The sequence below is a fragment of the Peromyscus californicus genome, unplaced genomic scaffold, assembly GCF_007827085.1.
Source record: "Peromyscus californicus insignis strain IS unplaced genomic scaffold, ASM782708v3 Scaffold_13__1_contigs__length_99412109, whole genome shotgun sequence".
In the NCBI taxonomy this organism is placed as follows: domain Eukaryota; kingdom Metazoa; phylum Chordata; class Mammalia; order Rodentia; family Cricetidae; genus Peromyscus; species Peromyscus californicus.
Window position 1 is genome coordinate 83,377,386 of NW_026294424.1, and position 14,230 is coordinate 83,391,615.

General features: G+C 40.5%; 1 protein-coding gene across 1 annotated transcript in view; it reads right to left on the reverse strand.

Moving 5' to 3' along the window:
• Nucleotides 1-2,384: 2,384 nt before the first annotated feature.
• Nucleotides 2,385-14,230, reverse strand: part of Rassf6 (Ras association domain family member 6) — a 40,521-nt gene continuing 28,675 nt past the window's right edge. The window contains exons 5-11 of the mRNA XM_052735348.1: nucleotides 9,914-10,011; nucleotides 8,972-9,153; nucleotides 6,911-7,012; nucleotides 6,565-6,616; nucleotides 4,105-4,223; nucleotides 3,913-4,010; nucleotides 2,385-3,818 (exon numbers count right to left, since the gene is read on the reverse strand). Of these exons, the coding sequence (XP_052591308.1) occupies nucleotides 3,743-3,818; nucleotides 3,913-4,010; nucleotides 4,105-4,223; nucleotides 6,565-6,616; nucleotides 6,911-7,012; nucleotides 8,972-9,153; nucleotides 9,914-10,011 (727 nt within the window). The 3' untranslated portion in view covers nucleotides 2,385-3,742. The remainder of the gene's footprint in view (nucleotides 3,819-3,912; nucleotides 4,011-4,104; nucleotides 4,224-6,564; nucleotides 6,617-6,910; nucleotides 7,013-8,971; nucleotides 9,154-9,913; nucleotides 10,012-14,230) is intronic.

The window sequence follows — 14,230 nt, forward strand, 5'->3', positions numbered from 1 at the left end:
CAATCTTAGCATTTAGCCACACAACACAGCAAACACTTATTTCACAAAGTTTCTGAAGATCAGGAACCCAGGAGTGGTTCTATTGGGTTTTCTGGCTCAGGGTCTCTCAGAAGTTGCATTCAAGCTATTGTGTTAAGTACTGGCCTTTGAAGGCTTGTCTCAGGCCTAGAAATCCACTTCTGAGACAAGCATAGAGCATCCGGATAGCTGCTATCGGAAGAGAATCAGCTGGCTTCGGGTAGAAAGGCTCAGTGCAGGATCTAGCAGGCTTTCCCCATGGGCCGCTCAGATCGTCACACACATAAGGAAGTGACCCAGGGGAGCTTTCAAGGAAACTCAGCAACTCGGTGATCAGATCTCAAGAGTTGCACACTCTCCCTTCTGCTTTGCTCTGTTCCTTGGAATTTCTGATGCTGAGAGAGTGAATGTTTAAATGTTCTCATCTTGGAGACGTGATAAGCATGTGGTGCGATTAACTTGCCTGATTCAGTCATTCCACATCCTAACCTACAACATCTCATCAAATGCCATACTTTTATAATTGCTTTTCCATTAAAAAGAAAAAGCAACCATTTTGTCCAGCCAACCTGCAGAAAGATTAAGGAGGACAGATAGGAAAGATCTTTTTAAAAACCACACAAAGTCAATGGCTCATTTGAATAATATTAAAAATATTTTGCATCTAGTGGGAATCTATTCTTGCATGTACTTCCTATTCTTTGTGGATGACTTTCATGTGACACATTTTCTCTTTCCTAATTGAAAAGTTAATACATCATTGTATAATATTTAATAAATATAAAAAATTAGAGAAACATAAAATTTTATAATCTATACATAACTTGTTATTGGTTTGTGAGTGGATATATGACATTAGCATGCAAATACACGAGTAAATACTCATCCATTAACCTAATGGATGGGTATTTTATAATATATTCTTATATTCATAAGGAGAATTTAGCCCCGTTATTAAAATATAATTTTAATGACTGTAACATTCTGAGCAAATGTTCCTTGCCTTTTAAATCATTTTTTTTTTCTGGTTTTGAACATTTAGTCTTTGTACTTCCTTTTGTCAGTATAAACATCAGTGGAATAAATAACTTTGAAAAATACCTTTGTATCACTGATGTCCACATACTATTTTACAAGTAGTATAAGGTAAATTTTACATCTAACTTGTGTTCAAGGAAAAACAAAATCCATTTGTTGCAGCACATATCACCATCTGTTGAACAGTTTGATCCTTGCTAATAAGGATTTTGTTGTGCTCAGATGCCCGTTTTCATTTTCTCAGCCTTGTGAGAACCGAAGGTGTGTTTGAAGGGGAGGCCCTTTTAAAGCTTCCTTCGCAGCTTGCACAATATCACATATCGCCAGCAGAGGGCGTGCTAGAAAAAACACTGCCGTCAGAGGTCTTTGATGTCCCCCACCCAGGCTCCTGGAGGCCGGATTTTTCCTTGGACACTCCGCATCCAGGGGTTTCTCCAACGCTAGCAGCCAGTAGGTGAGATTTCTCTGTCTCTGTCTACTTGGCCTGCTTTTCTAGCTTTTGATTCAGGCAGTCGTGGCATAACCTGGAACCAAGTGCAGGCTGGATCTTTGGTCAAAATCATTGTGTCTACATTTTCTCCTCACTCCACAAATACTCAAGACAGCACTGTGTGGGGCTCACTTTGCTGGGCACCCATTAGAGTTCTCTTCCCATCTTTATTGTTGCTGTGCTATCATAGCTTAATAATTCTTCATGCTAAACTTTGCCCATGTTACTGCAGTTTCTCTCTTCTGACCTGAATTGATGAACACAGTTAGATGCAATACTTTGCACACACTTAATAGTTACTTGCATTTTCTTTTCTGTGAGTTTTCAGACCATCTGTCTTTTTCTGTGCAAGGTTTGCTGAGTTTTGTATTCACTTTGTATACTATACACACACACACACACACACACACACACACAAACACACACACACACACACAAACACACACACACACACACACACACACACACACACACACACACACACATAAATAACATTTTGAGAGACGGCCTTATTCTGGGACACAGGTTGGCCTAGAATTCACTATGTAGTCTAAGCTGGCCTGAATTTATAATAATCTTCCTGCCTTGACTCTTGAGTGGTAGGATTACAAGGACATATCACCATACCTGGGTGGGTTTTAAATATATTATGATCTTTTGGCCCATTTTCAGTGAGATGAAACTGTGCCTTTCTTGATTGATGGGCAAAGTATTAGAAATACAAGACTTAGTTTCAATCAATGAGGGAGACTTCCTGGGGCAGAAATGCCACAGTGTTCCTACGCTGTCACCCAGTTCAGATTCTGGGGATGCTGAGAATGAATAACTCACTATTACAGCTGTTTCACAATTTAATATTGAAAATACAACCTTACCTTAGTACAGGTACCATGATTGAACAATTTAAAATAAAGAATTCAAATGGAAGTAGTTTGGGGCTAGAAGAATATTGATTAAAACTCCACACTGCTAAAGAGTTTACAAACAAAATTCCATAATATTTTTTTTCCAAGTGGGATTAGCAGACCTGTGAGTACCTCGAAAGTGTCACACGCAACAGCAGGGATGCTGTGGTGTCCCTCCTGGCTCAGCTACAGAAGCTTGGCTTTATCCACACCAGTCACCAGCAACAACTAGGTATTTGCAGTCAAATCTTGTTCTCCCTAATATAGTACATTCTATGTGTGTGATATATTTGTTTGCAAAGATAAAGAAAATGAATACAATCAACTTTTAAGACACTTAAAACCAGCTTGGAAGTTATCACTAGAATAGAAGTGTGTGTGTATGTGTGTGTGTGTGTGTGTGTGTGTGTGTGTGTGTGTGTGTGTGTGTGTGGTTGGGGAGGGCAAAATGAAGGGCCCAGGCTGAGAAAATCGGGGTTTAGGTTTTTATTTTTTATGTATTTGTATGTGTTGTGGATGTTTTGCCTGCCTGTATGTCTGTGCACCATGTGTGTGCAGTGTCCACAGAGGTAGGTGTCAGGTCCTCTAGGACTGGAGTTGTAGATGGCTTTGAGTCACCACATGGGTGCTGGGGAACTGAACCCAGGTCTTCTGGAAGAGCAGTCAGTGCTCTTACCCACTTAGCCTTCTCTCCAGCCTTGAGTTTAGGTTTCTTTACAGAGTCCAAAATAATTTTATTCCCAAAGGACAGATGGCTCTGATACTACAGAGTTAAAAATCATCAATCCTTGCAGAGATATTTCTAAATTTTATGAAAATGCTCGATTGTTTACACAGCTGTGAAACATGGCCAATTCAGGTCCTTGATGGCTTGAGAATGTGTGTCCCATTGACATCAAGAAGTGAAGTGTTTACTTCCAATCATTTATGAGTCAGCAAATGTCTCAGTTCTTTTCAGAGTGCAAGATAAAAACAAGTTTAAACCCCATGATATCAGCAGAGGCCACTTAAATCTGAGTTCACTAAGGAATTTGCTATAAATGACATTTGGAATACACAGTATCCAGGCTTCCTTCAGTTACTGAAAATGAAGTCCAATTTTGTCTCAGTCCAACTCTGAATTGCAGCCAACCTCGTCATTTCAAAGAGGAAGCAGGCTGCTTGGCATTCAGTTTTCCACGGCTTCAAGGTCATTCACACCAGAATGCAGAGGCCGATTGTCCATTCCTTTGACAGTACCCTCTCCAGCTCTGTGAGGCATGCAGGCTAGCAGTAGGTGCTGTGAGTGCTTCTAGACGGTGGTCTCTGTTTTCGCTGCCTGTTTACTCTGAAGACACTTCAGTATAAAGGCCCTTTCGGTATTGAATCTGAAAAGGAGAGGGAGAACATGACAATCTGGGTACCCGGAGCGCACTAGATCTACGGAAGGATGAAACGCGCAGGTGCACGCTCTGGACTTACTTCGCCATTATCCTTTCAGTCTCCCTTTTCTCTTCCTCGTCTAATCTTTGAAGAATGGATTCCAAGAAAGAAAAGTGAAAATTAATGTACTGCGCCACCTGAAAAGGGAAAGAGAAGGGTGTGTGAAAGAAAGGGTGTGTTGAGTCAGCGGGAGGGGGTGCGCGGACACACGGAGACTAGGGGCGTCCATACATCACTGCTAATTTCTTCTGTGTCTTTATCCATGAGGAAGATCCGAGCGTTGCTTTTGGATGGTCCTTGTAGAAGCCTCTGCAGCAGCGGGACATCAGTCTTCTTTAGTTTTCTCTGTTCTGCAAACGAAAAGGAATGAACCACAGTTAAGAGTTGAACCTAGAAAAAGGAAGGGGGAGGGAGATGGCGGGGGTGGGGTGGGGTGGGGTGCAACGTTGTCTTTTGGTCTTCCTTTGGTTTGTTTTGGAAGCAACAGGAATTGAGAACTCACTCAAAAACAAAAACAGAAAACCCAAAAAAATTAAAAAACAAAAAAACAAAAAAAACGGGTGAGTCATGCCCCATTATCCATGGTGGGTATGTTCCCAGACCTCAAGGGATACATGTGACGCTGTAGATGGCATATACTCCCATACATCTGCTTTCCCAAAACATATACATACATATGTATAATAAAGTTTAATTTATAAATTAGTCATAGTAGGAGGGTAGCATCACTAGTAACAGATAGAGGAACCACAATAGAGTCTAACAAAACTGTCAGCATTACGTTACTGCTTTTGTAGTTTGAGGCCATTACCAAAAGGAAAGAAAAAGAAAGACATTATTCGAAGACTAAGAGTATGGTGCCTCAACAGTTGATCTGATAAAGAAGCCAGCACTAGGTGGCTAATGGGGAGGTTGTGTCTACAGTGTGGCTACAATGGACACATGGAGGAGTCATCTCAGAGAGGTAGAGTGAAGGACAGCCCAAGAGTTTATCACTATACTCTGATGGTATGCGACTTTAAGCTTAGGAATTGTTATTTCTGGAAAAGTTCATTCAGTATTCTTGGACTATGGTTGACAATGGCTAACTGTAACCATACAAAGAGAAATTGTAGATAGGGTTAGATTACTAATTAAAATTAAATATGAAAACCTTTCCCAAAACTACAAGCAAACTTCTTCCATTCAATATATGGTCTAATTTAGTAACTCAAAGAATTCCACCTTTTAGTTAGGTCATTTAGACAGAGCCCTAGTCCTACCAAAGAACAATGTCGCTCAATTCTTTATAAGTTTTCCTTCCTTCCTTCCTTTCTTCCTTCCTTCCATCCTTCCTTCCTTCCTTCCTTCCTCCCTCCCTCCCTCCCTCCCTCCCTCCCTCCCTCCCTCCCTTCCTTCCTTCCTTCCTTCCTTCCTTCCTTCCTTCTTTCCTTCCTTCATCTACTCAACAAATACTTATTTTCAAGTTTGGTTAATATAAATCCATTTTTATAGTTCTTTTTAATTCTTCCTTTAGTTTCGACCTCATATTCAATTCTTGGGTATTCCAAGAGCTGAACTACAAATGCAGAATTAGTAAGATGACTCCTTTTCATTATTTATGGGTTTCATCCATTCAGCCATGAAAAGGAGACCAAAAGTTGGTACATTCTCAGAATTTCAAATTTAAAACATTACGATAAATGCCCCACCACAAAAGTACTGGCATTTTGTCAAAGTAGAGATTTTGTCAAATCTCCCATCTGGGATTTCATTTTAATAAAAGGAAGCACACAGAAAAGGCCCCAGTGTCCTTCAATTGATCTTCTTTTCCCATTCCCCCTTTTCTCATTTCCTTCCTCAGAATAGTCAAATCTGTTTCTCATCTCTGGATTCCATTTATTCCCATTTTTCATTCCAATTCAGTGTGTGCTGATTTCATCCCTTTGCCTCTTCTGAAGCAACAGGAAGCCCGCATGGCTCTGCCCCTCCCCTCAGCACAGCAGAGTCCTCTCTTGACCTTTATGTTGAAAGCTAATTTGGTTTCACACCCTCAGTTGCTTCCATATTTTCCATTCCTAAGCTCTTTGCTTCATGATGATTTGGAACCATTACTGAAAACATATATCCCCCACCGCGTTCTGAACATGTTCTCTACTGAGGGAGAGCTCATTTTCTTCCAATGTGTCAGACTCAGTGTCAAATAACAAAGAGCAAATGTACAAGGTCAGAGAGGTGGCCTGCAGTGACGACCAAAGAACTAGCTAGGCAAGGAGGGGGATGGAGAAAGAACCAAGTATATAGGTGACATAGACTAGGAGCCCAACACCTCCTGAAGAGCCCCCCACAGATGGATTCCTGATGGTCTGATCTCCACTCAGACAATGTCTGATAAACAAGCCAAGTCCTTTGTATTATAAACTCTGAAGGTGTTTGTTCTTAGGTTATCTTTCTCTGGAACTGGAGAAGATACATGATAGTCTAGCATCATTTTCTCCATGATGGGAGGGTAGCTTGTGTGTGTTTAGCTTGCACCAAAGCTCTGTAAATAACAATGATAATGTGATAATGAACCCTTTCATGCCTTTCCTGCAGTCTGTATCTTTTCTTTCCTTTTTTTTCTTTTTTAATGGCAGAATCAAGCCTATTCTATCTTTATGAACTGAAAACTAACTTGCAGCGCAGGTACAAAAAGAGATTAAATTTCCTTACCTCCTGTTCCAAAAATAATGTAAAGAGCAAAATCCCGAGGGCTATTCTCAATCTGTCAATGGAAAAAAAATGAAGAAATGCAATTGTGTCAGATGATGCTAGATTCAATTAGACCCAAAGTATTCAGCTGTGTCCCACTTGGCCCTTCGCTTCGGATATGTCTTCTCTGCTCCTGGGGGACAACGTGAGTTTCCAGGCTTTTGTTGCTCTGTGGAAAAGATCCACCAGAACTGAACAAACATACGATGCTGGCTCATGGTCCATGGCTTTTTTCAGAAGAGTGCATTCATGTGTCTCCATCAGCTTGCTCGCATTTACGGCAGCTCAGGCTAGTGAGAAAGATTACCTTAAATTTTTGGAGAAGTTGCTTTATTACTTCTTCAGTTCTCATGTTACTATTTGTTCGGACTTTGGTTTCTGATCCAAAGGTTGGGGTGAAAATAGATGTCTAAAAGAACAATAACAAAATCATAAGACTCCATCAAAGAACAACGGTTAGTATTTTGAACCTGAAATGAAATGGACTACATAATTCTGAGAAGTGATGATATTACTCCTAATGATGTCACAGAGTTCTCAAATAAACACTGTTTATTTGAATGATATATACTAAACAGTGTATAAAACTTTTCTAAGCCCTTTATAAATAATGACTTAATTCCCATGAAAGTCATAAAAATTAACTTTAAATGATATGATATAAATGTTCCATGTTTAGGGGGCTGAGAGATGGGTCCCTGGTGAGAGTACTTGCTGCACTTGCAGAGGACTTTTAAGTATTTGCCAAATGAATGAACACACAAGTGATTGTTAAAATGCATGGCATGAAAAAAAATCTTTGAATTCTGGGAGAACTAATGATATATTTCTTAACCTTCAACAAGTGAAACGTCTTACAACTGTTATAGGAAGACATGTATAAATTTTATACATCTTAGCAAAAAATAATCATAAAGGATATTTTATCTAAACTATAGCCACACTTGTATGAACATTTTGCATGTAAGTACAAGATCTAAAGGGCAGGATGAAAAATGTGATGTTTGATTGGGCGAAAGAAACAGTTTGAATGTCTCTAAACCAATCTCAGTGGGAGCCTTCATGTGATTTGGATGTTGTTTGTTGGTGTGTTGGTTTTCCTGTTGAAGCTTTGTACCCACGCCTCAAGAAGCTCATCCTAGGTATTTCAAAGGGTCAGTTCAGCGCCCAGCACCCAGGTGGGACTCACCCATCACGCTGGCTAATAGTCTGAGTTTTGGAGACAGACAAATATGGGTTCAAGTTCAGAGTTATTGTTAAAAGCAGTGTGACTCAAGAGAAATTGTTTGATGACTGTAAACTTTGATTATATGTAAAGGAGAAAAAAATAACAATACCTACCCTGATAGGAGAGCTTTTAGGATTAATGAGATAATTTATTTAAAATACATTTAAAGTTAGGTGTATTTGTCTATATTCTTAATGCTTGGGAGGCTGGGGCAGGAGGAGGTTATGTTTGAGGTCAGCCTGAGCTCTATAGCATGTACCTGGCAAGCAGGGGCTACTTAGTTCATTATTTATTTTTATTTAAAAATCTTTCATACAATGTATTTTGATCATGTTTTCCTCTCTCCCAGTTCCTCCCAGATCTCCTCACCTCCCTAGCCACTCAACTTCATATTCTATCCCTTTCTCATTCTCTCTCAAATAGCAGAAAAAATACCCCAAACCAAAAGTCAAAACAAATAAACCCAAAAAACCAACAAGACAACAAATGCCCAAACAAAATGAAACAAAAAGCTCCCGCTCTGCCAAATGGGGGTTGCTGGAGAGATGGCTCAGCAGTTAAGAACATCGGCTGCTCTTCCAGAGGACCCAGGTTCAATTCCCAGCACTCAAAGGGCGGCTCACAACTGTCTGTCACTCCAGTTCCAGGGGATCTGGCACCCTCATAAATACATACAAACATACATACATACAGACAGACAGACATTAGGCAAAACACTAATGCACATAAAAAAAAAATGGAGTTCATTTTGTGTTGGCCAACTACTCCTGGGCATGGGGCCTGTCCTGGAATGTGATGACATACACAGTGACATTCCATTTTCCTTTTGCCAGCCCGTATCAATTGCAAATAACTTCTTGGTTAGGCATGGGACCCTGTGTATCTCCCCCACTTTCAGTACAGGGACCTCAGCTGGCTTGAACCTGTGCAGGTATCTAATTTAAATCAGTGCTTAAAAACATCTAAACAAAGAAAGATGTGAAGAAGATCCTATTCAAACTTAGCTTATGAGTCACCACAGGGAAAGACTGATGAGTGCTAGGCATCTACAAACATTCTTATTATGGGTCTAAATTGAAACAAATAGCATTGTTAGTGCAATGGACAGCGTTATTCCACATTAACGGGACTGTGACTTGCCTCATGGTCATAGAAGTGTCCGTTGATAGAGGCTCTGTGGCTGTGTCTGTCTTTTCTGTACATCGATGGAGGCTTCATCTTTTTTCTCACCAAAGCTGCTTCACTCATGGTCCTATAGAGCAACGGGGATTCTGGCTCTTCGTCTGCATACGGCTTCAGGGTGCTGTGATAAGATAAATAGTCTGGGAAGAATAAAGATCACAAGCCAGTATCATTTAGCTGCCTATCTTCTTGCATGGTGGGGATACGGGTATGCTTTTAGTAACAAGGATGGCTCCCATTTCCTGGCAGTTTCCAAGCACTGTGGTTCACTGCTGGGTTTACACTGACTTATTAGGTGCTATGTGGGATTGGTCAGGCAGCAAATGCTGCTAGTGAGTTATGTCTCACAGGATTTACGTGATCATGTGATTGGTGTTTCCTCTTTTAATCTCTCTTTGTTGGGGGGGGTGCAAATTATACACAATTTTAGTATGGAAGAACTGGAAAAACATGTTTTCCTGTCAGTCTGAACTCAGACAGGTAAGATAAAAACAGGGTGAGTTGAGTAGCTTTTCTATGAATACAGTACTTCCGAGTGATGGACCAGGCCTGCCATCTCTGTTTTGTCCCGATGCCAAGCTTACTAGACCTTTCCTAAGAAGACAGATCTTGGACCTTTGTTCCCCTCTAGAACTACTGAAACATTCTTGAGAAGTCATTCTTATGAAATATAGAGACAGAATTTGTCCCTAAGTTTCATGAAAGCAAAGTGGCAATATGCTTTGGGCTAGTAGACTGCCAGTGATGTACCACACAAGCACCACAGTGATGTAAGATACAAGGCCCCTTGGGGATGCTTAAGAAGCACATAAATATGAGTTCATCAAGTGGTACTGTATGGGGGGCAAACATTTAGGAGTCGTGTTTCATATTGTTAAAAAAATACACTTTGATACTGACCTTCTGGGGAATGCCTTCCTTCAGACAGCAGAACTTGGCTCCTGTCCAGCTCACTGATATGATAAAGGTCATCAAACTCTCCCCAGCGAGTCATCCGCCTGAAAAGTAACAAATCCTGTCACTGAGACTAATTCCACATGATGGGTCTCAGACTTACAGTGTTGTGAGACTGGCGCTGTAGGCCTCTGTAGGTAACCGTGCTATCCAAACTTAAAAAAGTTTATCATGTTACAAAGATTACATTCATACCACAGTGATAAGCGTGTTTTAAATACAATCTGTATCTTTTGGAGCAAAACAATTCAGCGATACACTGAAATGCAAAATTACATAGATTCTGTAAAATGTATGCTTAGATAGGATTGGTAGAAACCAATGTGAGCCACTGATACACGGATATCTCATAAAGGGGAATTTAGATACAAAATTGTCATTTATACTCATGAATCAAGTATCTACAGCATTAAAATAATTATATAAAGTGACTATCATGACAAGATTCCAATTTACAAAATGGAAATGTATGAAAAACTTCTTCCTAGAAAATTGTTATCTCGTGTAGAATATTAGCAAATTTCAAAATATTCTAGTGCCCAGAATACATGGAACATGACAATTGTTTACTTAATAGCAGATTAACATTCATTTTGATTTTAGTTATCTGGCCTTAAACAAGGTAGTTACATATCCTCTCTTGGCCTCAGTGCCCTCATTTATAAAATGAGAATAATTGTATGAGGTAGAATAGCATTACTGGTAGAATTTAATGTGTTAATTTATATAATATTCTTGAAATAATGTCCTGTATATAGTTAAACTCTCAGTTTATATCTAAAATATTTTCAGAATAATCTCATCTTCAGTGGCATCATCATTACCACCACCATCATCACCATCATCATCATCGTCATCGTCACCATCATCATCATCATCACTGAAATCACCACCATCTGAATTCATTTCATGATGGATCAGGCACAATTTGGGGTCCAGCTCATTTCTGGACCTCTCTAGGCAAATGGACACTATTATTTTCATGAATGTTTTTTGTTCTGCTTTGAGTCTCTTCTATAAAATTCTTTATAGTATAAAACCCAAGTATTTGCATGTGGGGTGTCTGTGACCTTAACTCTACCCAAATGTCCCTGACTGGTAGTTTGAATGATTGTTTCCCCAAAGGCTTACATATTTCAAGACTTGGTCCTCTATTGGTTTGGGGAAGTTGTGGCAAGTTTAGAAAGTTGAGTCTTGCTGGAGGAAGAATACTATTGAGTGCACTTTGAGGATTTGGAGCCATAGGCTGCTTTCTGCTCGCTCTCTCTCTCTCTCTCTCTCTCTCTCTCTCTCTCTCTGATATCTGTGTGTGCAGGACAGCGTGATCACAGCTTCCTGTTCCTACAGCCATGCTATGCCTTCCTCACCGTGATGGACTCTATCCCTGAAAACAAATGTTTCCTTAAGTTGCTTTTGGTCATGACGCTTTATCATAGCAACAGAAAAATAATCAACACACCGATTTTTTCATCTTATAAACCCCAGTGGAAGACGCTGGCAAAGCAAAGCTATTGTTTTCCTCTTGGTCTTGGAATTCCCTTGAAGTCTTTTATAACTCTTTTTTTCATTTATAACAGCCATAAGAAGTAGATAATATGATCATAACATATTTGATAATAAAATTTTGAGCCAACTCTACTATGTGGAAATATTGACAGTCAAAATGCATGTCATAAAGTAGAGGAACTTTGCATGTTAGCAGTTCAGGTCTCTACCCACACCCTATTCATAAGGCACATAAAATTAAACATTTTCTCCAATGTACAGCATATTAGCACTAAAGTAGTCATGTTTGAAGCTATTGAAAGAGGCATGGCAGTGGGAACTGGATACCAATGGGAAGTTAAAACTAAAAGGCAAAGCAACCAGGTGCTGTTTCTAACGGGGAGACCAGAAGTTCTGCAGATAGAGTCCTTATGATCCCCAGAGCTGGTCAGTGACACTGGCAAATGTGACAGCCACCCCCTCAGTTTCCTTAGTTTCTTGCAGTATAATGGTGCCACATAAACACAGGGGCTGAAGAACAGCTCAGTATATTCATTTTGCCTCTTTCCTCCCTGCCACTCATTGTTGAAGTCAGAAACAACTGCTTCACAGTTTGGGATTGTGTGATTCAAGAACCATTCCATATACTTGTGCATATGACTAAGCTTAAGGGCAGTTGCCCATACTTTTCAAGCAAGAACTGGTTAGAACTTTAACATCAAACAGTTGAACATGTCTAAGCATGGAGCAGTTTGTGTTGCTCTGACCAAGCACCAGGAAGTGTACCAGGGGCCAATCTAAACACTGGAGAGGGGCTGTAATGTTTTGCAAAACAAAACGGAGGTAGAAATTTGACAGGCAAATAGAGTGCAGTCACTTCCCTACGTATAACATGAGAAGAGAAAAACCCAGTATCAATGCAAATCAAATGCACACCTGTTCACTTCTTGCTCTTTATTTCTGCCACAACTTGTCTAAAATATGCCAACACTGACTTTAGAAAGATCTCAAAACAGAAATGAAAACCAGCAAAAGCAAAAGTAGCCCCAGTGAGGCACTGCTTGTCTGTTGCATTTTAAAGACACAACTTCTGTAAGAAAACATTTGGCCGAGATATGAGAGCTCAGAGTCCTCCTTTAGAGTCATTTCCACGCACACACATAGTCAGAGCTCAAACAAACCGGTTGATTTTGAAGCCTCTACCATTCCCACTTGGCTAGTACTTCCTCAGTGTGACTCATTTCTAATACGATTCAAACAAACTAACATGGCGAGAGCGAGGAGTTTTCTCAGAGGATGAATGGACAGGCACACAACTGGAGTCATTGTAGCTGAGCACACACTGCCCATGTCCTTCACTGTCCACTGACCCACAGGGGACAGAAAATCTGAGCAGTGGTATAAACTTCTGTTTGTAGATACAGCAGTATGGGCAAAGGAAAATGAGAGAAGGTTTGGAATAAGGGAACGGTCAAATCCTTTACACAATTTAATTAGGGTGCAGAATTTAAATGAGTCGCCTTAAAGGAGGTGATCAAGGAAGGGAACCTGAGATGAACTGAAGTCAGGAAACAGTGCCGAGGGTGTCTGTGCACCCTCAGAGTCAGAGGTCACGGAAGGCCATTCCTCCTGTGCTGTGCCTCCTTGCCTGAATGCTCAGCTGACTGCACCAGGCCCTCTTGACTAACCAACCACAACCAAATAATGCTATCATGCTCATGTGTGTGTGTGTGTGTGTGTGTGTGTGTGTGTGAGAGAGAGAGAGAGAGAGAGAGAGAGAGAGACAGACAGACAGACAGACAGACAGACAGACAGACAAAGAGAGACAGAGGGAGTCTGCATTGTATGCATAAAGGGTGGGATCTCTTCCTGCTAATTCTTACTCACTAGAAAGATATGGTTGATGGCACAAGCATTCTTACAATGTTCTAGAAGATCTTGTTACTATGGTAAAGAACAGGTCAATACCCCCAGTGTTCTAGTATATGTCTGGTTACTATGGTGAATCACAGGCTTTTGCAGTTGTCTAGCTGTATTTTCTGTTTGGAATAATAAGAAATAACTTCTGTCTTGCTTTTAAGCTGCTAAGGCTTGAATGTGAAATGTACTCCATAGGCTCAGGTGTTTGAACATTTGGACCCCAACTGGTAGTACTTTCTGGGGAGGTTGCAGAGTCGTTGAGACCATGGCCTAGCTTGCAGAAGTGGCTCACTGGGGACAGACCTTGAAGACACTTTGATCAGAGCTCGCTGCTTCCTGATTTGCTGAGATATGAACAAGCTATGGCTCAGGCTCCCACTGCATGGACGGAGTCCCTCCAGCTACCATGCCTTTCCTACCATGATGGTCTGTAACAGTGAGCCCAAATCCCCCTCCCTGCCTGTATGCTGCTTCTGCCATGTTTGGCCACGGCGAGGAGAAGGGTTCTTACTATCCCAGCAATGTTCACAGTGAAAACGGGCTCTGCAGAAGATGTGGTGTGAGGATGACAGTCTATAGTCTGCTACAGCACATGAAAAGCACCATCAGCATTACCTTGTCCTTCCACCCCCAGTTCCTAAAAATCACCCAGAATTTCAGCATTTTTAACTCAAAACTAGTATTGTGAATTTGAGAAATTAAAACATATCTTTGAATAGCTATTAAAATAACAATGGCTTTACAAACCAGTGTAAGCGCTTTCTACATCCTTGGCATATCACTTTAATGCCTCATACTTAGGAAGTTTTAATAAACCAAAAGGAATTAAAATGTAGCAAAAGGATTGGCTTCTCAAAG